At 37.9% G+C, this 22,471-nt stretch overlaps 1 protein-coding gene across 8 annotated transcripts in view; it reads right to left on the minus strand.

Moving 5' to 3' along the window:
* Positions 1 to 8,678: 8,678 nt before the first annotated feature.
* TAFA5 (TAFA chemokine like family member 5) overlaps positions 8,679 to 22,471 on the minus strand; it is a 441,406-nt gene continuing 427,613 nt past the window's right edge. For 5 of the 8 annotated variants that reach the window (XR_005828242.1, XR_005828241.1, XR_005828239.1 and 2 more), the window contains 2 exons: positions 11,253 to 11,345; positions 8,679 to 9,956 (listed from right to left, as the gene is read on the minus strand). Coding sequence is in view for 2 of the 8 variants with exons in the window: in XM_040596817.1 (XP_040452751.1) it covers positions 9,948 to 9,956 (9 nt within the window). In the remaining 6 variants the exon portion in view is untranslated. The remainder of the gene's footprint in view (positions 9,957 to 11,252; positions 11,346 to 22,471) is intronic. The other 3 variants (XR_005828240.1, XM_040596817.1, XM_040596818.1) reach the window with 1 other exon arrangement.

Genomic DNA, 22,471 nt, shown 5'->3' on the forward strand with positions numbered 1-22,471 from the left:
GCACAAATACAGGCTGGGCAGAGACTGGATTAAGAGCAGCCCTGACGAGAAAGTCTTGGTTGTGTTGGTTCATAAGAATCTCAATGTGGCCTCACAATGTGCGCTTGCAGCCCAGAAAGCCAGTGACATCCTGGGCTACGTCAAAAGAAGCATGACCAGCAGTTCAAGGGAAGTGATTGTCCTCCTCTACTCTGCTCTCGTGAGACCTGGACTACTGCCTTCAGCTCTGGGGCCCCCAACATAAGAAGGATATGGATGTGCTGGAGTGGGTCCAGAGAGGGCCACAAAGATATCAGAGGACTGGAGGCCCTCTGCTATGAAGACAGGCTGAGAGAGTGGGGTTTTTCAGCCTGGAGAAGAGAAGGCTCTGGGAAGACCTTATAGTAGCCTTCCAGTACCTAAAGAGGACCTACAGGAAAGCTGGAGAGGGACTTCTTACAGGGGCATGTAGTGATAGCACATGGGGTAATTAACAGATTTAAACTGGAAGAGGTTATATATAGATTACATATTAAGAAGAAACTATTTTCTGTCAGCGTGGTGAGACACTGGAACAGGTTGCCCAAAGAAGTTGCAGATGCCTCATCCCTGGAATTGTACAAGGTCAGGCTGGATGGGGCTTTGAGCAACCTGGTCTAGTGGAAGGTGTTGCTGTCCATAGTAGGAGCGTTGGAACTAGATGATCTTTAAGATCCCTTCCAACCAAAACCATTTTATTTTCTCTTCTCCCAGAAATCTGGCAAGAAGAATAGAGGAAATGGCCTCAAGTTATGCCAGGGAGGTTTAGGTTGGATAATAAGGATTATTTTTTTTTTTTCACTGAAAGGGTGGAGAAACATTGGAACAGTCTGTCCAGGGAGGTGGTGCAATCACCATCCCTGGAGGTATTTAAAAAATGTACATATGTGATACTTAGGGACATGATTTAGTGATGGGCTTGGCAGTCCTGGGTTAATGATAGGTCTTGATGATCTTAAAGGTCTTTTCCAACCTAAATGATTCTATGATTATATTATCCAAAATCCCCTCAGAGTAGCAAACCTGGGGCCAGCAAGCCATCTGGCATAGCAGTGCACTGCTAGAGGCAATATCATGAGCTGGGCTTTTAGCTTGCACTGAACTCCCTGCTACCAAAACCATTCTTGACCCATTGCCTAACCTATTGCTGTGGCTCCCAAGTGGGAAAAAAAGAGGAAAGAAATCTTGCTGGGTGCCTCAAACTGCCTAAGGAAACTACAGTCACCGTCAAAATAATACAAACTGGCCTGTCAATGGAGCCACTTACATTTCTTCAAGTAAGCAAAGTAAGGTCTACCAGAGCTTTGTTAATCCATGAAGAACAAGGCATTTCTGAAGTAGAGGAAACTAACCTGATGGGTACAATTAAAATAACAAGGATTTTGGAACACCTTCCCTGACTCCCAACATGCTGTATTTATCTTTTAGTTTAGAAATTTTGCATGTGTTCCAGGGTTGGAAGAAGCTCTCCAACAACCCATGTAGGTCCCTAGAAGAGTCTTCTTTTCAACATGTAGAAGCTATGGCCACTTGCTCTTCCCAGGAATTTCCTGTGTCCCTGAAGATCCACACTTTTTTGTGTTCATCTGTGACTCTTCATTGCATTTTGTATTTCCAAACTTTTTCTTTTCCTCTATTACAACATGTGAAGCATAAAGCAAGCAACCTTCCTCCCTCTCTTAATATACAACCAGTACGCTAAATGTAACCTGAAATTAAATCACTCACTCATCTTATAAACACCAAAAAGGTCTACTCAGCAGTAAAATGAATATTTTGGAAAAAAAAAAAAACAAAACAAACAAAAAAAACAACTACCAAAAGGTAGTCTGTTTACTAACAATTACCTTCCAAAAGTGAATACATTGGTGTTTGCGATGATGTAAAAAACAGAGGCACTCAGACTACCCATGGCTACTCCGATTCCATCTCTGTTAGAACATGTTACTAAGAGTTTATCTACTAGTGGCTTAGCTCAAAGAAAAATTTACTTTTTCACCAAGACACATATAGCTCATCACATTGGGAGTCAATTTAACTCATCTGGATTTCTGCATGGCTCACTGTAATCCTGGGCATTCATAAGGGAACTAAAACTGTGCATCAGAAATGATTTTCCATCGTAAAGCAACTTGTTCCCAAGACAGATGCTTATGGGACAATACAATCCAAAGGAAATTTCACATCATCAGAGCTGAAAGATGAAACTCAGTCACACTCAAGCATCAGTAATCTGTATGTCCAAAATAGCAGGTGCTGCTGGCTGTTGCATTAGGAGAAGAACAGGAAATAGGCACGCATCTTCTATTTCTGCTGTGCTGGAAACTTACAGGTATGGTTGCAGCTATTCAGAATCCCTATAAACACCGGAACATCTTTACAGTCTAAATAAATCAATCACATGATATTTCAGATCCTTGAAGGCCTTGGACTATGTGATATCAACCTAGCTGAGGACTAAATAACAAATAAGACTTAGCATCACTTTTGTATCAATGAATTTTCTAAAGATCTGATTGCCTTGTTAATATATTGGCAACAGATATTTCCCATTTCCATTTGGCATCTCCAAAGATCCCAGTCCTACCTCCAGACAGAAGAATTGATAGGGATAACTTGGTTCTGCTCCAGTAATTATGTGTCTGTATAGAAGCTTTTCCTGAGGAAGTTATGGAGACATTTAACATCATGAACAACAGTCCCAAGCTTATACCCGTTAAATTAAACTGAGGCAACACTAATGTGCTTGATACATTTTTCTAAAATAAGATTTTTTAAATAATTATCAAACAGTCCTTTCTTTCAGAATTCCAGCAAACTTTAATATGTGTTCCTTTTCTCACTTTCCCACTACCGGACAAGGTACCAGACACTACCACATTAACATTGTGTCTAACAAATCAACTGAATAAGAAGAAACATGATTTCTAAAGTTAAAATAATGACATTAAATGCTATACATATCCCCTGTCCTTTTAGGTTTCTCTTGACTAGTTGGGCAGTTAGTTGATCAATCCATTTACAAAGTTTGTCTTCAGGCCCTTAAACAGATATTTTTTTTTCTTGTCACAAGGTTTAGTTGTTCTGAGGCAAAGCTTTCTATTCTTCCTACATTTGTCCTGCTGTCTCCAGAGTCTCCATGTAGTGAGAAGGACCTGGTACATATTAAAATGCAGTCTATATTCTCTGTGTTCCTCTTACCTAATAAATGGATCGGTTTCTTTTTTCTGGTTTTGGTTGGTGTTTTTTTGGGGGGTGGGTTTTTTTTTGTTTGTTTGTTTGTTTTTGGGTTTTTTGTGTTTTTTTTTTTTTTTTTTTTGAGAAGGGGATCCTACTTGACATGTCTTATCAGTTTTTAAAAATTATTAAAATGAAAACAAGTGCATAATTGCATGGAATTCTAAGTGCTACTGAGTATATTATATTGCAGAATCTCCTGTGATTGTAACTGTTTGAGTAAGAATCAGATAACAAGGAGCTTGGGTGGCATTACAATTATTTGTGATTTTTCTCATTTTTGAGGGTGTTTGTTTCCTGTGCACAGTGAGGTCATTGTTATTTACTCAGCTAGAATTCCTGCCTTTCCAGAGCTCACCCTTATTTGACTTGCTTTGCATGGGCTGGAAGTTACCTTATCACTGTCATGTTGCTGTCTTTAAAATTTGGGAAGGAATAAATCTGCCTGTGCTGAAAACCAAGTGTTACATGGCTTCATTGAAGAAGAGCTTTAATTTGTACCAAATTAAACATAACTTTCCTCAAGCCTCTCTATACTGTTTTATTGTTTGCTAATAGCATATCCATTAGGCTAATATGTAGTGAAGTTGCAATCTGTGTTGAATTTCTGCTCTGGAGGCTACTTAAATACATTTGTGTAGAAGTGACTGGAGAGTGTGGACAGAAGTAGCCCACATTTGTTTTCATCTATTCATGTGGGTACGTTCTGCATATAGAGGAGTCAACATATTACCCTACAAACAGGGGTAAATATATTACCTTTGCATTTGCATTAGTCATTGTGATGGGAAGGCCCTCTTTACTGCCACCGGAGCTCTGTGAGCTCCTGTTTTGTGCAATGTTTCTGTACATTAACAACTGGCTTAGGTTGCTATTGCCAACCTTTTGTTAACACCTTCACAACTCAGTAAGTAATTTCAGATGACAGCTGATGTCAACGTTTCCTGTCATTAGTCGCTGCCTTAGGTGGCTGACATGTATTGTTATGCCTGTGTAAGAACCTATGCTAAACCACCTGTCTGTCTCCTTGACTGTATAGCAATATACATAGGCTTCCTCCTACGGATTGAAGGAAGACAGACACTGTCTCATGGTGATTTAAACCACTGTTTGAGGTAGTGCTCAGGGTCCTTACCTAATATAAATTGTTCTCTGCACACGCTTACATTGTTCCTTTGATTATATCAGATCCTATACTCTATAAAGAACTTTGAAGTTTTCTGGCTTATTGTTATTTTCTTCTACTTTTCTCTTATTTTTTAGTTTACTTTTAATTGGTGACAGAATGACCTTTTACATACTACTCATGGGTCTCAAATTCTAATGGGATTTATGTCTCAAAAGAAGACAACCATATGATCAGTAAAAATCTCATCTCTGCAGTTTGTATTTGCTTTCTCATTTCCCTATTTCAAATTTTACATATTTTGGCTCCTGTAGCACTTATTAAATACTACAAAGCACTTACTAAATACTAAATATTCTGAAATGAAAAATATTTAATTTTCTCTGGTCTTGGGTTGGGTTTGGGTTTTGTTGTTTTTTGTTTGGTTTTTTTTTTTCCAGTTCCTTCTTGGTTTCCTTCCTTTATTCAAATCCCAACTTGAAATCAGATGTAGAATATTGTGTTTTCTGTCCATCCTCATTTGCCTAAGCCCAATCTAAGATCATTACTTCAATGTAGTACAAATTCTATGATGCTAGAAAAACAAATTGGAAAGAGGAATAAAAAAATAATTCCTCAGTTGTAACTCCTGTAATTACATAAGGTAAATATATATACACATATAAAGACTTCATTTTTCTAGGGTGTGAAACATCCACCAAACAGTAACTGGAAAACCAGAAGAAACTTCACTTCAGGGAGGGCTGTGATATATTTTCCCACCCAGAGAAACCATTAATTTTAAAAAGAAACCAGTTAAGACATGGTATCAACCAAGAGGAAGCACACAGCTGAACTGGTTTGACAGTTCCCACATTCTATTGATATAAATTCTCTTTGAAGAGAGTGGGGTAAATAAAAAAGAGTAATTTATAAAATACACCTGAAAGAAGAAAAAAGAAAGCACAAGTTACTTCTTTTCTTTGCTTTCAGTATATGCACCACCTTCTTCAGCCCTTTATGATTTTCACCACACAGGTGGCAAAACACTTTCATTTGCATTAATCATTCCTCTCAGAGAATCATTACCCAATTCCAGCCACAAAATTACCACCATTACTGAGATGTTTGGGAAGTTTCTTCATGTTTGGAGCAGGAGGAATAAAAGTACCTGGAAATCACTTTTACCCTTAGCACATCTTGAAGTTGCTTGAAAAACAACTTCAAAATAGCAGACTAATATAATTTATACTGGCAGAGAGTCTCTTACAAGCCTTAGTGATGGTAACCTGCTGCCTGTGCTCTCTGGGAAGCAGTATGGTAGTTAAAGAGCCTTTGACTTTCCAAGGATTCTCGCAGCTAGAGGAATTCTCCTCTGACTAAGCCTATTGTGATAAACGTTGCCTTGAGAATCAGAAACTGGGGCTATTTTTCACTGGTTTGTGGTGGTTCTAACCTAGTCTTCACCATTTCAAACCTCACAGAAAATACCATCGTACATCTTACTGTTCCAATCTGAAATAGTTTTAAATCTTAGAAGGTTATGTGCCAAAAGCTTCCATTTTTGTCTCTTTAATGGGAAGGGTGACTGCTTGTGTACACATATGCAACACCCCTACTCAGCCCATTAACCCATTCCCAGTCTTTGGTTGTTACTCATGTATATGCTATTCTTAATATAAATCATACAAAGAGGTTTAAAAGAATATGCCTTCTGTATTCTTTTTATTGGGAAAATACTGTATATATGTAGGTTTATGTGATGAAAGCTGGTTCAGCTTTTTCTCCTTGAACTAATATTCCCTTTTTTTTTTTTTTTTTTTTGCTTCTTGTGTCTACATGCGATGTTGGCTTGTGCTTTTTTCTTTCCACTAGTTCAGCGGCCCAGGCAGTTAGTGCTCTGATTTTCCTATCAACCAATCAATTTACCATCTTCTAGTTCAGCTGTTTCTTATACTCACATAGGCTCTTCAGACACAGTGTTGAATTCTTTATTTTCTTCTGGAAACTCTAATTAGTACTCACGATTGTGATGAATAGGCTATATTAGATAGTAAGTGCCTGGGTTAAAGATTTATGCAACAGCATGTGGGTACAGTTTCAGTAAACAAGTGAATGATTGAGGATACCACATGCATAAAACCTGAGCTACTGCAGAGAAGAAATGAATTGGCAAAAAAAAACCCAACCCCCAAAAAAGCTAAAAGCATAATTATGAAATTGGTGAATGATGTGTCATATTCATTGCTATAGTGTGTTAATATTTGCTCCATTTGATATCCCAGATGTTTAAAGTAGTCATTAAATATGTCCTTGCCTGGGCTAAGAGAGAAGCTTTTTTCAAAAAATGTTTAAAGGTTTACTGCATTTCTAGAGGTTGTTTTTATTAGTCTATTATGTGTTTTTTCTGTATTCTTTTGTTCCCTTTCAAGCATATTTTGAAAAAGTTACTTGTTTGCAAGCTGAGAAACGAAGGATATTTAATAGCATTCAAACAAGACATTCCCTTCTGTGTTTCAAATTTTGCTTTGGAAGAGGCACATCAAATACTTTCAGAAACAAACAAATTTTTATGTAACTTAGCTTTGTAAAATTAGAAGTTCACAATATTCTGAAAATATATTGTTCCTGAGACAGAAACATTTCACCACTGCTCTTAGAGTAGTAATTCACAGTGACAAAGGCAGCCAGTATATTTTGTTTGTTTAAAACTGTACATTTTGGAGGAGGAGTGAAAAGTACAAAACACACTTTAAGTGCTTTGAGGTGTCTGTTGACTCAGCAACTAGAATACACCTCTGATGAATAATCAGAATATTTTGTCTTTGATATTTCTTAACCAGAGTAGACCTTATAAACAATGTACATCTCTCTTTTGTTGAGCATTTAAAGTACTCAGAAAACAAAGACATAAGCTTGCATATTCAGAACCAACAGGAAGGTATGATTTAAGATGTATAGATTTCAGATGTCCATTCTTAGATCCTTTAGTGGGATCTGGTTTCTAGAAAATAAATGACCTTAATCTGATCTATAACTGAGCATACCAGAATGAAGGTACCCAAGACCTAAAAAGGGAAGGGTAAAACTTCAGTTTCAAAACACAACTCATCCTCCATTTCCATTCCATTGCTAAGTCTTCATCTCTGTGCCCCACCTTACTAATTATCAGGTGAAATTCCTTTGGTGACGTCATGCTCAGGGAACAGAAGTCTCACTTACAAAAGGATTTTCTTTATTTTTCATAATTTAGCTGAACCAACACATAACTGAATACTGTAAAGCAACAAAAATGATGTAACATCTTTAATTGTTCTGTTTACTAAATAAGGCTACTACACTCCCTTTAAAATAAATCAAAACAGAGAGTTGGTAGAGTGAGGGATCTGGCTCTTGAGGTCTACATGTACAGTAAATGTATTTACCATCATTTATTGCATGACATTTTAAACCTGACATTGGTCATTTATAGTGCAGTCAGTCCATAACACTTTTCAAGTGGCTGGGCTTTAATTGCTACTTTGACACTGGTCAAAATGCTAAGATTAAATAAGAATTTTGTATATATTGATTTTACTTGAAGACAAAATGATCTATAGTTCATGTTTCCTGCAACCTCTGCATTAAATAAGCCTCAGTATTAGAGCAGGCCTTCAAAAAATTTCTTTAATCAACTTTCATTTTTGTACCTTTCATCTATGGTCACTTGAACAATCGCTATATATTTTTCTTTAGTAGAATAGAACTAGCATAACACTAAAAGTTAATTGGAGTATTAGGTAGTATACTTGAAACCATAATACATTTGCCAGGAAGGAATTAAGCTCCCCTGTTGATTGCATCATATCAATATGTACCAAACTTACATACCGAAAGGTACAGTAAAAGGGAACAAGGTTTTGTTTGTTTCTCTGTTTTGTCATTATTTCCCCCTTGTCTATGCTGTCTTTTCTAAATTGTCACTAACCAATAATGCCAAAAATGTGGGCTTTCTAACAATGAGGTAAAACACTGAAAATGGGATCAAGGAACAGGCTTCAAACTGACCCTTACGGTGTGTGTCGGTGGGTGGGGGGTGGGGAGGAGAAGAAAGAAAGAAAGAGAGAGAGAAGGAAAGAGAGAAAAAGAGAGAAAAGGAAAGGACAGAAAGAGAGGAAGGAAAGAAGGAAGGAAGAAAATGAAAGAAAGATAGGAAGTAAGAAAGAAAAACAAACTTTGCTATGAAGAGCAATGAGTAAAATATTTTACACTCTATTTTTATCAGTACATAAAGACAAAAAATAAAAATAAAATAAAAATAAAAAATGCCTTCCAACAGTGCAATGGTTGAATGCATTTATGTAATATAAACAACATTATTCTTTGCTTTTTCTACACAGTCCTCTCTGGTCATGCTTTACATCCAGAATGTCCCAATGGAAGAAAGCAAACGACACCAGTCACTTCAGAGACAACTGAAGTAATAAAACACAACTTAACTCTGAACCACTTGTCATGACTGTCAGAGTTATCACGTTAATTGTTAAATAGGATTTTCTACAAATATACAACATATAAAAACTGTTAAATATATAACTTTAGGCTTTTCAAAATACATTTAATGATCTCTTTCAAACAAGTGTTACTTTTGTTTTCTCTTTAATTTGCTTTCTGGTGCTAAATGGTGTATCAGATGAGACATAGGCCACAGATGACCAAACATGCTCTTTGCAAATACTGTATTATCCAACTTTAACTATCAAAAATGGAACTGTAGAAGAGGCATGTTTAACTGGTTAAAACTGAAAATGATTTTAGTACGAGAAAGTCAATCTAAGTACAGAGGAATAAAGGTGCTGTGTAGACAGTTTGTGTTCTTTTTGTCCAAGGTTTTCAAACACACGTCATTTTCTCTCAGTGCTCCATTATTTTCTCTTGAACGTGGCATTTCAAGAGCAGGTCTCTGAGTTAGTTTTTACTGCAGCTTTCCATAAAGACATCTGCTGGACAACAACATATCAGCTTTGTGAAAGCTGGAATCATGTCTATGTGGAGACCTCCTACAATTTAATGACATAACTCTGTTAACAGTAAGATTGTGTCCACTTTAAAATAGATTTTGCTCTTTGGTCTATTGTATATACTGAAAGTATAAGAAAATAAAAGCAATTCAGACAGTTTAGGGCACAAGAAGAGTTTCTCTTTTGCACCTCAGTGTCCTCCCATAGGCAAAACAGTCTTCTCTAAGGCTGATTGGGATGATACTCTTCATTGTAGCAGACTCTTCGGATTAAAACATGTAGGTAACAGCAAGTCCAGCAGTGGTGTATAACGTAGATGAAACGTTAACCATGAACTTTTTTGTATTGCTAATGCCCAAGCATATCTCTTTTTCTATATTCCTTAGTCCAGTGATCCTTAGTATGGTAGAAAAACTTTAGCTCATAATGTAGAGGAATTATGCTGTCATTCATGAGATACAGAGAAACAGACAGTTGAGTTGATGACATATAACGGATGATGATCAACAGCAGTGAAACTTGACTAAGTTAAGTAGCTCACACAGAGCCTAAACCACTCCTACGAGGATTCTGTGTTGCTGCATTTGTCAGGAGACCTGCAAATCAATAAGAACAAATCAGTCAGTGTCTTAATCTACAATCCTGGTTATCTTTGCTGTCCATTATTTTAAAATATACTGTACTGAGATTTTTCAAGCAGACAGTTAACAAATTGGAAGATATATTTTTCACAGCAAATATTTTCTCTCAGAAACAACATATGAAGAAACCTATATTTTTATTTATTATAAAAAATTAACACTTTAATCATTATTTCTAATAAAGCCACAAATATAAACGATAATTTACAATAACTTCAATGCCATCTACTTTCTACTAAGTTCCATGCACATTCTTTTTCATAAAAATAGTATCACAGAATATTATGTTACCTGCATTAAAGTTACATATAACAATTTCTAATACACATGGTGATTAATATGACTATTACTTTTTACATATAGGATATGATGAAAAATGGACATGAAAGCCATGACCATTTATTAAAAATGCAAGGATGTTTATGCTGGAGGCTTTTCTGCATTTAAGTTTCCAATGAGCACTAGAGTGCACCTAATTTAATCAATACTGCCCTCTAGCGATGCTATTACAAGCGCAAATTAATGTAAATAATGTTTATTAATAGTAAATTTAATCAGAAATTTGGTTTAGATGCACAGCAGAAAAAAAAAAACCACAAAAGAATGAAAATGGGCAAAGGACTTCCAAATGAACCTGTTTAAAAGCAAATGGACTGGAAGCAGTGGTTCGAATGAGAAACAGAACCACAGTTCACACTTTTAAAGAAAAAGAGTACTGGAAGAAACTACAAACATAAATGAGAAAGGAATGGCTGATTTATACAAGGAGCCAGCTACTCATGCTCACCCAAAATAGCAGTTTAGAAATGGTTTTAAGATTACACTGGTACCGTATGACACAAAATGTTTTGAGGTGTATTAAGCAAGCATGATTGTTACAAAATGCCACTTGAACATTCAAACACTATCTTCTTCTTTGGCATTGTTCCGTCTCCAAATAGTCAGAACTATTATTACTGATGGAAATACCATGCATAACTCCAGAAAATACTGAACAGTGAATGTGAAAGAGCAAAAGAAAATCCAATTCACTTGGTTCAAGACATATTAAATTTAGAGTTTTTAACCTAATCCTCAGAGCAGTAAATGAAATACCTGCCTCCAAATCAATTTAGTGACAGCTTGAAACATATGGATGTCTCTATACATGTATGTAGAAAGATAGATAGATAGATAGACAGACAGACAGATGAATACTTTCCTTATAATGCATAAAGTGTATGTCATAAATTTCTGCTTTTGTCCTCTCACCTTTTCCAGGAAAAAACACCCCAGAAATCTTGCAAACAGCCTTTTCTTTTCGGACTAGTGATCAGATCTCCAAACCACATGGCCTCAGACAGGCTGAAGGCAAAAAACCTGGTTGATTATTGTGGTATATTCCCCTTTTGAAATATACGTTCAGCAAGAGAAATTAGTTTAAAGTTTTGCTTCTATTAATTGTTCTGTTTCCCCTTTATAATCTGTCTTGGGGTTTCTGCTATGCCCCCTATTTTTCTTCCCATTAGAAAAGAACACAACTTTTAAGGTAGTAATACATTTTAGGCAGCAAGACACAAAGCAAAGGTTTTTTGGTTTGTTAAGTCTGAAAGTAAACTACTATTGTGTTAAGAATTAGGTTGACTTAGCTCCATCTTTGCTGACTTATGCGGGAATAGCCAAAGCTAAAAGCAACAGCATAAACTGCTGATTGACTGTGTGTTCGGTGTTTTCATAGTGTGCTTCTCTACCATATTGGTCCCAGGATGGAGAGAGTATTCAGGTACCATCACATTCATTTGCAGATACCTGCTGCTTTGTCGTTTTATGGATTCAAAAGCTTCCTTCCTGACTTTCTATCACTTTCTCCCCTTTGCACATCCCTGCTATGTGAATATGGTATCAACACCTTAAAAGGAGAGAAGAGGGGAGACAATTATGCGTTTTAAAAATGCTGAGGCAGGGCAGACAGCAGGCTTGAAATAAAGTGATGACAGGAAGAGGAACACATTAGAGAACAGGAGGTGAATTTACAACTTTGGACAATGACAGGAGAAAATGGAATGAGAGGGTGGAAAAGGCACAGGTTAGTCTGGGAAGTTTAAACATCATTTATTAATGAAGGTATGAAAAATGAGTGAGATAGATAATAGGAACAACAGATAAAAAGAAGAGATGATAGAAGAGAGTATGAAGAGTCCAGAGAAGAGGCAGAGAATGCACATCTACACTTCTACCTCCTGTATTTTTCCCTTTCATTTCTCATTATAGGTAAATTAATCAGTTCCCAGAAAACCAGACAGATCAAGCAAGAGAAGAGGGATTCCCCAAGTGACCATAAAAAGGACTTGTTTACTATTTATACTAATAGTCCAAACTGTAAAATAAAAACATAGAATCATAGAACCGTTTAGGTTAGAAAAGACCTTTAAGATCATTGAGTCCAGCTGTTAACCTAGCACTAACAAGTCCACCACTGAACCGTGTCCCTAAGTACCACATCTACACGTCTTTTAAATACCTCCAGGGATGGTGACTCAATAACTACCCTGGACAGCCTGTTCCACTGCTTGACAACCCTTTCGGGGAAGAAAATTTTCCTAACATCAAATCTAAAGCACCCCGGCATAACTTGAGGCCATTTCCTCTTGTCCTATCACTTGTTCCTTGGGAGAAGAGACCAACACCCACCTCGCTACAGCCTCCTTTCAGGTAGTTGTAGACATCGATAAGGTCTCCCCGAGCCTCCTTTTCTTCAGGCTAAACAACCCCAGTTCCCTCAGCTGCTCCTCATAAGCCTTGTGCTCTAAAGCCTTCACCAGCTTCATTACCCTTCTTCGGACATGCTCTAGCACCAAAATGTCTTTCTTGTAGTGAGGGACCCAAAACTCCTAAAACACAGTATTCTAGGTGCAGCCTCACCAGTGCCGAGTACAGGGGGATGATTACTTCCCTAGTCCTGCTGGCCACATAATTTTGGATACAAGCCAGGATGCTATTAGCCTCCTTGGCCCTCTGGGCACACTGCAGGCTCATATTCAGCTGGCTGTCGATCAAGACCCCATGTTCTTTTCTACCAGACAGTTTTCCAGCTGCTCTTCCCCAAGCCTGTGGCATTGCATGGAGTTGTTGTGACCCAAGCACAGGACCCAGCACTTCTCCGTGTTGAACCTCCTACAACTGGCCCCAGCCCATTCATCCAGCCTGCCCAGATCCCTCTGCAGAACATCCTGCCCTCCAGCAGATCAACACCCCTCAGCTTGGTGTCATCTGCAGACTGACTGAGGGTGCAGTCAATCCCCTCAACCACGTCATTGCTAAAGATGCTAAACAGAACTGGCCGCAGCACGGAGCCCTGGGGAACAGTACTTGTGACCGGCCGCCAGCGGGATGTAACTCCATTCACCACCACTCTTCGGGCTCAGCCATCCAGCCAGCTTTTAACTCAGAGAACAGTACACCCATCCAAGCCATGAGCAGCCAGTTTCTCCAGGAGAATGATGTGGGAAATGTTGCCAAAGGCTTTATTACAGTCCAGATAGACAACATGCACAGCCTTTCCCTAATCCAGGAAATGGGTCACCTTGTTGTAGAAGGAGATCAGGTTTGTCAAGCCGTACCTGCCTTTCATAACCCCATGTTGGCTGGACCTGATCCTCAAGTTGTCCTGCACATGCCACATGATGACACTTAGGTTGATCTGCTCCATAACCTTCCCTGACACAGAGGTCAGGCTGGCAGTCCTGTAGGTCCCCAGATCCTCCTTCCAGCCTTCCTTGTAGATGGGTTTCACATTTACTAACCTCCCATCAACTGGGACCTCCCCAGTGAGCCAGAACTACTGTTAAATGATTGAAAGTGGCTTGGTGATAACTTCTACCAGCTTCCTCAGTACCCTTGTGTGGATCCCATCCAGCCCCACAGACTTGTTTGTATCTAAGTGGTGTAACAGTTCACTAAACATTTCCCCTTGGTTTATGGGGACTTCATTCAGCTCCCTGTCCCTGCCTTCCAGCTCAGGGGGCTGGGTACCCAGAGAACAACTGGTCTTACTATCAAAGACTGAGGCAAAGAAGACATTAAGTACCTCAGCCTTTTCCTCATCCTTTTCACTATGTTTCCCCCTGTCAACCAGTAAAAGACGGAGATTCTCCTTAGCCCTCCTTTTGTTGCTAATGTATTTATAGAAACATTTTTAATTCTCTTTTATGGCAGTGGCCAGATTATTTCTAGCTGGACTTTGGCCCTTCTGATTTTCTCCCTACATAACCTTATGACATTCTTGTCCTCCTGAGTTGCTTACCCCTTCTTCCAAAGGTCATAAACTCTCATTTTTTTTTCCTGAGTTCCAGCCAAAGCTCTCTGTTCAGCCAGGTGCTCTTCTTCCCTGCCAGCTCATCCTTTGGCACATGGGATGACCTGCTCTGGCAATTGTAAGATTTCTTTCTTGAAAAACGTCCATCCTTTCTGTATTCCTTTGCCCTTCAGAACTGCCTCCCAAGGGACTCTGCCAACCAGGCTCCTAAAAAGTCCAAAGTCTGCACTTTGAAGTCCAAGTTGGCTGCTCTTCTGCACCCCTCCTTACTTCTCTGAGAATCAAAAACTTGAATCAAAGACCATGAGAAGTACCACATCCCTGATAGGCAAGTTTAAAGGAAAATGCTTTTCTTGATGACTGTTTGGCAGCAATTGCTAGAATATTAATTAGGTCAGTAGATTGCAATGAAAACTGTAAATTTAAGTACCAATCACATAGTACAAGATTTTCTTTACTGTCCATCTCTACACAGGACTCATGTCACTTCTAGGTGCCATTGCACAAGTCTGTTTGTCACTGACTTTGATGAAGGCAGAATTTCTCCCCAGTGCTTCAGACAGCAGGCTGTAGTTCATTTTTAAGAAGCCAGAAGTTCTTGCTGTAAGTTTGTGGAACTCCTGAGCTTGTTCTACTTTGAGATACTGAGTGGGCATCTAGTACCAGAGATTAAAATTCTACTGTATGTTATCTGTTTATATGATGGATACCCAGTTTCCTGTGTGCTCCACAGAATTCTGCTCAAGAGGAAAAATAATTTTCCTAACTGCATGTGAATAGATAATCCAAAGCATAAGAAACAATACCACATATGACCATATATATCTTATTAGAGTTCTTGGGTAGCATGAATATATCCTGAGAGTGTTTGGCTTATTAGAGCAATTACAACACAGTCCACTTAATTTGTCTTACTCTGGAGGGAGCAGAATAAGGGACCATCTACCTCCAACTGTGCCCTAATGACACGTAAAATAATTCACTGGTTCATTCTTATGGTCAAAGACAAAGGAAAAAAATTTAAGCAAGTCATGTTGAGAAGATGGCAATACATGTTGCTTTTCTGAGTTAACAGGCTTTCCACCAAAAGAAAACCTCCCAAAATCTTCTGTCTTTCAGTGTAGTATCTAGGATTGAATTTAGTGAGAAAATATTGGAATTTCTCATCACAAACCAGAAAACTGAGCCAGGCTTACTGTAACTAGCAAATATTTTCAGCATTAGGACTAAGCTTCAGGTATGTCTGTCCTGACCTTTTAAATGGAATCCACATAAATACCAACGATTCCATGTCAATCCTGGTAAAGCTTTAGCAGTTTCATCTGGTTTCCACTCTGTATTTTAGAATAAAAATGAAAGTCAGAGTGAACCAAAGTCATTACTTTTGCTACAGTAGCCAAGTGCTTTTACATGACTGCCTGTTGAATTTATATTGGCACTCTGTGATGACAACTCTGAACTATCTATCATGTTTCCAGCATGGATTTCTGGAAATTTTCTGGATGCCCACAAAGTAATTGGTCATATTAAAGAGGTTTCAGTGTTGCCTAGCAGCTGAAGTACTTGTTTAAACTGTGTTTTACACTTTCAGCTACAGTCTTAAAAATGCCTCTGGGAATCTTATGATTCTGTATAGCACCTAGCACCCATCAGCTTATAAGGCTTCTGATTTTAGTTTGGGGGTTTTTGTTTGTTTTGGGTTTTTGAGGTTTTTTGCACAAAGATAATTCGCAGAGATGGATGTAGGTTGAGCCAATCTCTGTCTCACAAATCCACTCATAATGGAAACAGTTCCAAACCTTTTACCAACTGAGTGCAAGTCAGATAAACAGCATGTCTTTCCCCTCTGCTTCTGCAGCTAAGTCCCTGAATAACTAAGTATGTGTAATGCAGAAAGAAAGATATAAAAGCATTAAAACCCCCAATGAAAACCTTACACTGCCTTACAAGACACTTCATGCTTTTCAGGAATGAAAATGTAAATTTCTGGTGATGATCCAAGCAGTATCAGTGACCTGTTGCATCTATGAGAACTCCCAAAGTCCCTCTTGCAAATGTACTCTGTTTTCCGCCCTTGGTCTGTGCTGTTCATATGTGCAAATTGAACTGTTTAGTCTTCAGAAAAAGACAAGTTAATCTAACTTTAAAGTGCCTGCAGCTATTAGGAATAAGAAAAAGAAGCATGGAAGCTACTATAAGTAGTAGTGCTGCTATTCTGTCTCACGCAGCTAGCCATGGGAAGGACATCTTCAGAGTTCAAACTGTAATACCTGCAGAACTAGGAATAAGATTGGTCAAATGTAGTGTTTGTGCTTGTGGGTGAACGTTTCTAAAAAGCAGCCTAGCATATTAGGTAGTGTATACACAGGTATACTTCCCTGTGTTGCACTCCAACAAAGTAGCATTCATGAGTTACAGGTAGCAGAATCCAATTAGCTGCCTTCTAGGAGAACAAGCTTTTTCTTTAACACCCACTGTTTGTTTGTTTTCACTTCTAGTATTCAAGTCAGACACAGAAAGAACTATTTATTCCAACTCTTTTTCCCAATAAATATTATTTTAATATCGATCACCTGTCCAGAACTAAAACCAAAAGTCCCATTTTCCCTTAAATAACACACCTAGCTCTATCTTCTCAACTTTCTCTGACCACCTGGCAGTACTATCATCTTGACTATAAGTTCCCTTTTCTGTTAAATTCCTGTTTGTCTCATATTACCTTTTTGGAATGTACAAGATCTTGGAATGCACTGGGTCAGATCATATACTCCTTCCTTCTACTACATTACTACTTCCTAAGCAATACTAGTGAAGGCAGTGGGACTATTCTTATAATTAGATAACCCCTACAATAAATGAAAATTTTAGAATCAGCTGTTGTAACCCAGTTGAAATACATTTGACCCTGGGTCATGTAGGTGACCCATGTTTATGAGCTCAGCCCTAGGCATATATAACAATGCAAGCTTGCTTTGCAGCATCTGAACATAGGCTAAGCAAAAGCAATGGAGGTGGCAGAAGAGATGGCAATAAGAATATCAGAACATTCAAAGCCCTTAAGCCCAAAGTTGATCACGGGAGATTTTTGTCTGTGGATAACAAAAGAGCCAGGAAGGTGTCATTCTGCTCCCTATAAAAGTTTAAAGCTAGCTCCTTGAAGCAACGTGGATAGAAAGAGGGAATGATGAAGAGGATTACACATCCTGTAAGGTGTAACAATGCTAAACAGGGCATTTTCATCTCTCATGTGCTGGGTAAAAACCAAACACACTTAAAATAACTCTAGCCACAGGCCTTGAGCAATTTACCCAATTGCATCTGATTTCTTTCTGCTCTCTCAAAATGGTTAGAGGTGTGCACATATATGAAGCTTAGTAATAGGTAAGACTAAGAAAGATTTGTAACTAACTGGCATGGAATTGCAAACTTGAAAAATTACTACTTCTCTGCCTCCCTTTTACTCTTCAACTAAAAGCAACTGCAATATTAGCATGATTGGAAGTGTATAAAAATAGCCAGGGACTTTCCTCAGGGTACTGAAAAAATAACCTGGATTTACCATTCCTGAGTCTTTTCTCTAAGGCAGTAGACAGGTTCGGATTAAGTCACCAATGCATTTAAGAATCTATTTTTATTTAAATGCAGTAACTTAATCTATATTGAATTATTAATATTTATACTTTGTACCTATATTGAATGCATACTCTTTATAGATTTAACAAAACTTAACAAAGACATACCCTTAATTACATTAAACCTTTCTTGTGAAAGATATGCCTTAAATATTTCTGTGTGCTAATAAAAATATATTACATATAATGACGTTTAATAAAATAATGCTTGTATTGCCACAAGAGAAGAATATCTCATGAAGAGGGTGATGTTTTAATCAAAGTTTAATAAACAGTCTTGCCTACAGTTATAGTTTACTAGTATACTCAATGGGGAAAAAAAAACAACCCAAGAAAAAAAAAACAAACCTCAACAACCTACATCAGCCATCACTAAAGTCCACAAATCTAAACTATTACTTTTTATTCTCTAATTAGAGGAGAAGATTGTTCAGGGGCACCTGTGAGTGACATCTGATTGACAGGCAGCTGGTCTGGAGCAAGGTTAGTATCACACTCAAAATAAAAATTGGAACAGTGATTTCCTAAGACTGTGAGAATAGTTAAAACTAAATGACTAACACATCAAAAAGGCAGCAGGGTTTTAGGTGGAATATTTAGGATATTTCATTGATTAAAAGAGATAATTATGACTTACAAAGCACAAGCTTTAAATAAGAAGTTCAAGAGCTAGTGAAGGAACTGAATAGTCAATGTTCACCAGTGAGATACTATGTCTGCTTTAAATATTCCATCTGGCAATTCATTGCTTAGGAAAGCAGTCATGTTTTGCATCATTCCAGAAAGCAATGTAGCACAGTAGATGACTTTTAACAAACAATCTTTATAAATATGTTATGTATGAGAAATAAATCTCAGTATTTAAAATTACTCTGGTTAGCCTTCATCTGTGACTTGAGAAAGTAGTAAGCGGACAACTGTGGGAAGTAGCAGTAGGGGAAGAATATATGTATGTAGGTCAAGTAAGAAGAATGCAAGAGGGTTTTTATTCTCTTATAGCCCTATTTGAAAACAAAAGAAAGAACATACACAGCATTCTTCCATAGAAATAACATACAGGCAAACTGCAAACAGAAAAGCAAGTGTGGTCTTCAACAAAGCTTAAATGTATGTGGACACTTCAGTAGAAGAAAGCCCATGACTTGCTCTTAATCCTTATATCCACTGCAAAGAAGGTCACATTTTTTAAAGGTAAAATTTTCTAAAACAGTATTGTTCTTAGACAGCCCTCTTGTATGTATATGGAAATCAACACAAGCATGTATCAGCACAGATTAGTTCAGCTTTTTAAACCTTGATTCTACTCACTTTCAGTGCAAAACCAAAAATTCCCAGCCTAACAGATTGTTACGTCCTTGTTAACAGGTTTATGAGATTCAGTTCCTGGCCTCAAAGACACATCATAAAATGTGAAAAATCTCTCCCTGAAACACTTGGCTGCAGAAACAGTGATGTTCTTAAGGGAAGTGAAATGGATATTCCTTAAAAATATATAAAATAAAAGTAAAAAGTCAACATTCCTGTTTTATATCAGATTAAACCTAAGGTTTTTAGAGATTCTTCAATCCTTCATTCAATCATAAACATTCTGAAAGGACAGTGAAAACTGCAGTGACTTAACAAAGTTTTTTCTTCAGGATTTGGGGAGAGGAAGGATATTTCCAACGGGGTAAGGGGAAAATTGACAGGGCAGATGATTTTGCATACAGCAATATCAGTTCATCCTGTTTATGACAACATATCCATACGCCTTACAGACCTTCAAATTCTCTTGTACATCCTATCAGGAAATAATTTTGTTTGGTTTGTTAGATATTCTTAGAATCCCAACTAAAATATCCTTTTGTAAATCTATGCTCAACCTCCAGTTTTAAGTTTTGCATGACTATGGCAAAGCTGCGAAGAAGGATGAGACAGGGAATTTAAGGATCATTATCCCAAATTAGCCAATTAAAACATTTTTAATCCTTTAGTGCCAAAGCAGAACCTAAATGCATTATACTATGTAGTATACTATTCTGATTAACAGCACAGATATATTTAAACCTAAAACAAAGCAGGGTTGCATACAATGCAGCAGTTAAAAATCCAACCAGTGTGTCACTGTCTACTGGAGGCAGAGTGCTCTGTACGCTGTGCAGCATATTGGATCTAAATTCTTTGGCAAGATCACCGTTACTCTCCCTACCCTGTTTCTGTGATATTTTGGCAAGCAGTGCTGTGGTAATCAGATTTCTGCAGTAGACTGAAAACAAACAACAAAAGAGGAAAAATAAACTGTGGCAAATGTCAAGGAATTTTCTATGATTTACAATAAATTTTACACAGACAAGGGACAGAACTATATGAAGGCACCTGCAATAAAACTTCTGGAGAGCAGGAGAAGAGGTGAATCTGATTATCTCTTGACACACAAAGATACCAGTCTCGGAGAATCTTATCACCTTACATAGTTTATGTGCCTCTCATAGAACTGGGGTAAGCCCCCTACCTTGTAGTAACCTTTCTCAATCACATTTTAGGGATTCCTAAAGTTCCTCAGTGCCTCTTCCATGACAGCCCTTCAACTTCCCATTATTATTATCTCCTTGGGACAAATTCAGAGGTTATGAGACCTAAATGTAGGTACCTGTATGTGATGAGTGTGATCTCAGTCAGGGTCAACAAAATCTAGAGTTCAGTTCTGCTTAAACATAGATGCTCAGCGCCTGTGAGACATCCTTGGGCATCTCCCCTGATCTCCAGATGCTGTTTCAAAAGTCCTTGTGTCATACATTTGCACTCCTGAACATGTCTTAGACTCTTGGAGCATCTAGGCTGCCCTGGTCATGTAAGTTCAGGAAAACTAATTCTGTCCTTATTCTGTTTTCTTGAGATGAAGACTTCCAAGCAGTTCCTGCTTGTGACTCGGTGGGCCTCATTGGGTCATGGGTCCACTAGACCACATGAATCACTGCCCAAGCCATATTCTCATTACTGAGCATTTCCTCTGGGTTGAGTCGTGCAGGGACAGGGAAGAGGAAGAAGATACCAACCTTGTGATCAGTCCCTGTGCCTAAGAAGCAAGTGATCATGGTTTAGTTAGCTAAGGCTATGAGGCAGACCATGAAACATTTGTGTGGGTCCATCCTTAAGGGAGAAATGTCATTACAGTGATCACACAATCCTAGAAGTTCAGGAGGATGGGATCACAGATAAGCATCTCATTACACTAAGCACATGTTATTACAAGTGTTATGAGAGCTGTCAAATTGTTAGAAGCATTTATCCAACCTTTGTTATCTTTTAAGCTTGTTTTCACATTATAAGAATGACAAATAGTAACATCAGACCCTGAAAACACTTAAAAAATGACTGAGCTATTTTAGACATGCTTCTGGGTTAAATCAGAGTAAAATGCAGTTTTCCATTCCTCACTTGTTCCAATAACAGGTGTAGAACGGACCTTGCTGGTTCATAAAACAGTTACTCAGGCGAAATTCAATGAACCTGAGAAGCATATAAGCTTCAGCTGAAGACAAGGATCAAGATACACTATTGACAATGTTATTAGTGAACCCAGTGTGGTGGATCACACAGTACCTGTGCTGTTCATCACAGGACTATTTTTGAGTTCAAAATCTAACACAACAAAAGAACTCCAGGAATAACTAACAAGAAACTTATTTTTTAAATTAATATATTATACTTCAGGATTTTTTCATTATGGTGAGATTTTTGCTGCTGAGAATTCACAGATTTCTTTTCCTCATCATAGATTTTCTCGGATTTGAAAAAATATACAAGAGATTTGAAAGACTTCAGCTGCTGGCAGTATCAAGCCCTTGGTTCTTCTGATATGTCTGGGTTTGTGAGGGGGAGGTTCTCAAGACAGAAGGAAGAGATATCACCATGTTTTAGCAGTTACAAGAAAGTACATCAAAGTTAAGGGGATAGGTCCTAAAATATTAACTATAATCCAGATGGCCTGCGTGGGTGAAACTTGAGAATGTTTAATGAGAAATCACACAAAACTCAGATGCTATAGAAACAAGAGATAAAACAGAAAAAGAGGAAAATGTATTACTGATTCTGCCAGACATGCTAGGCAACATTTCATAAATATCAGATGGAAAAAGTCATGATCAATCTTTCCTTTGAGGTCAGGAATTACATGCCATATAGAACAGGACCAATGCACAAATGACATAATCTGATTTGAGTTTCTGCTGTTGGAAAGAGACCTGTATATTCTCCTGTCCTGGCTTAGGCTATGAGTTTCTTGGAGATGTCATGGTACCAAGGTTAATTAACAAGGAATAGTTTGTGTTTCGCTGACATTGGCCCTTTTTCACTAATTAAACAGAAATGGAAAAAAGAAGCTGCTTTTTTTTTTTTTTTTTTTTTTTTTTTTCCTAAGTAGGAGAGAAAATCTGCTCTGTGTAGGAGACAATGTGGGTGTGTTCCACAGATTCTGTAAGATTCACAGGGCCCACTGTGGGAATGACAACACAGGCAGGAAAGTGCTATTGAAAGACAGTCTTGCAAGGTACAAGCATAAAACT

Source organism: Falco naumanni, chromosome 5 (assembly GCF_017639655.2).
Source record: "Falco naumanni isolate bFalNau1 chromosome 5, bFalNau1.pat, whole genome shotgun sequence".
NCBI classification, from domain to species: domain Eukaryota; kingdom Metazoa; phylum Chordata; class Aves; order Falconiformes; family Falconidae; genus Falco; species Falco naumanni.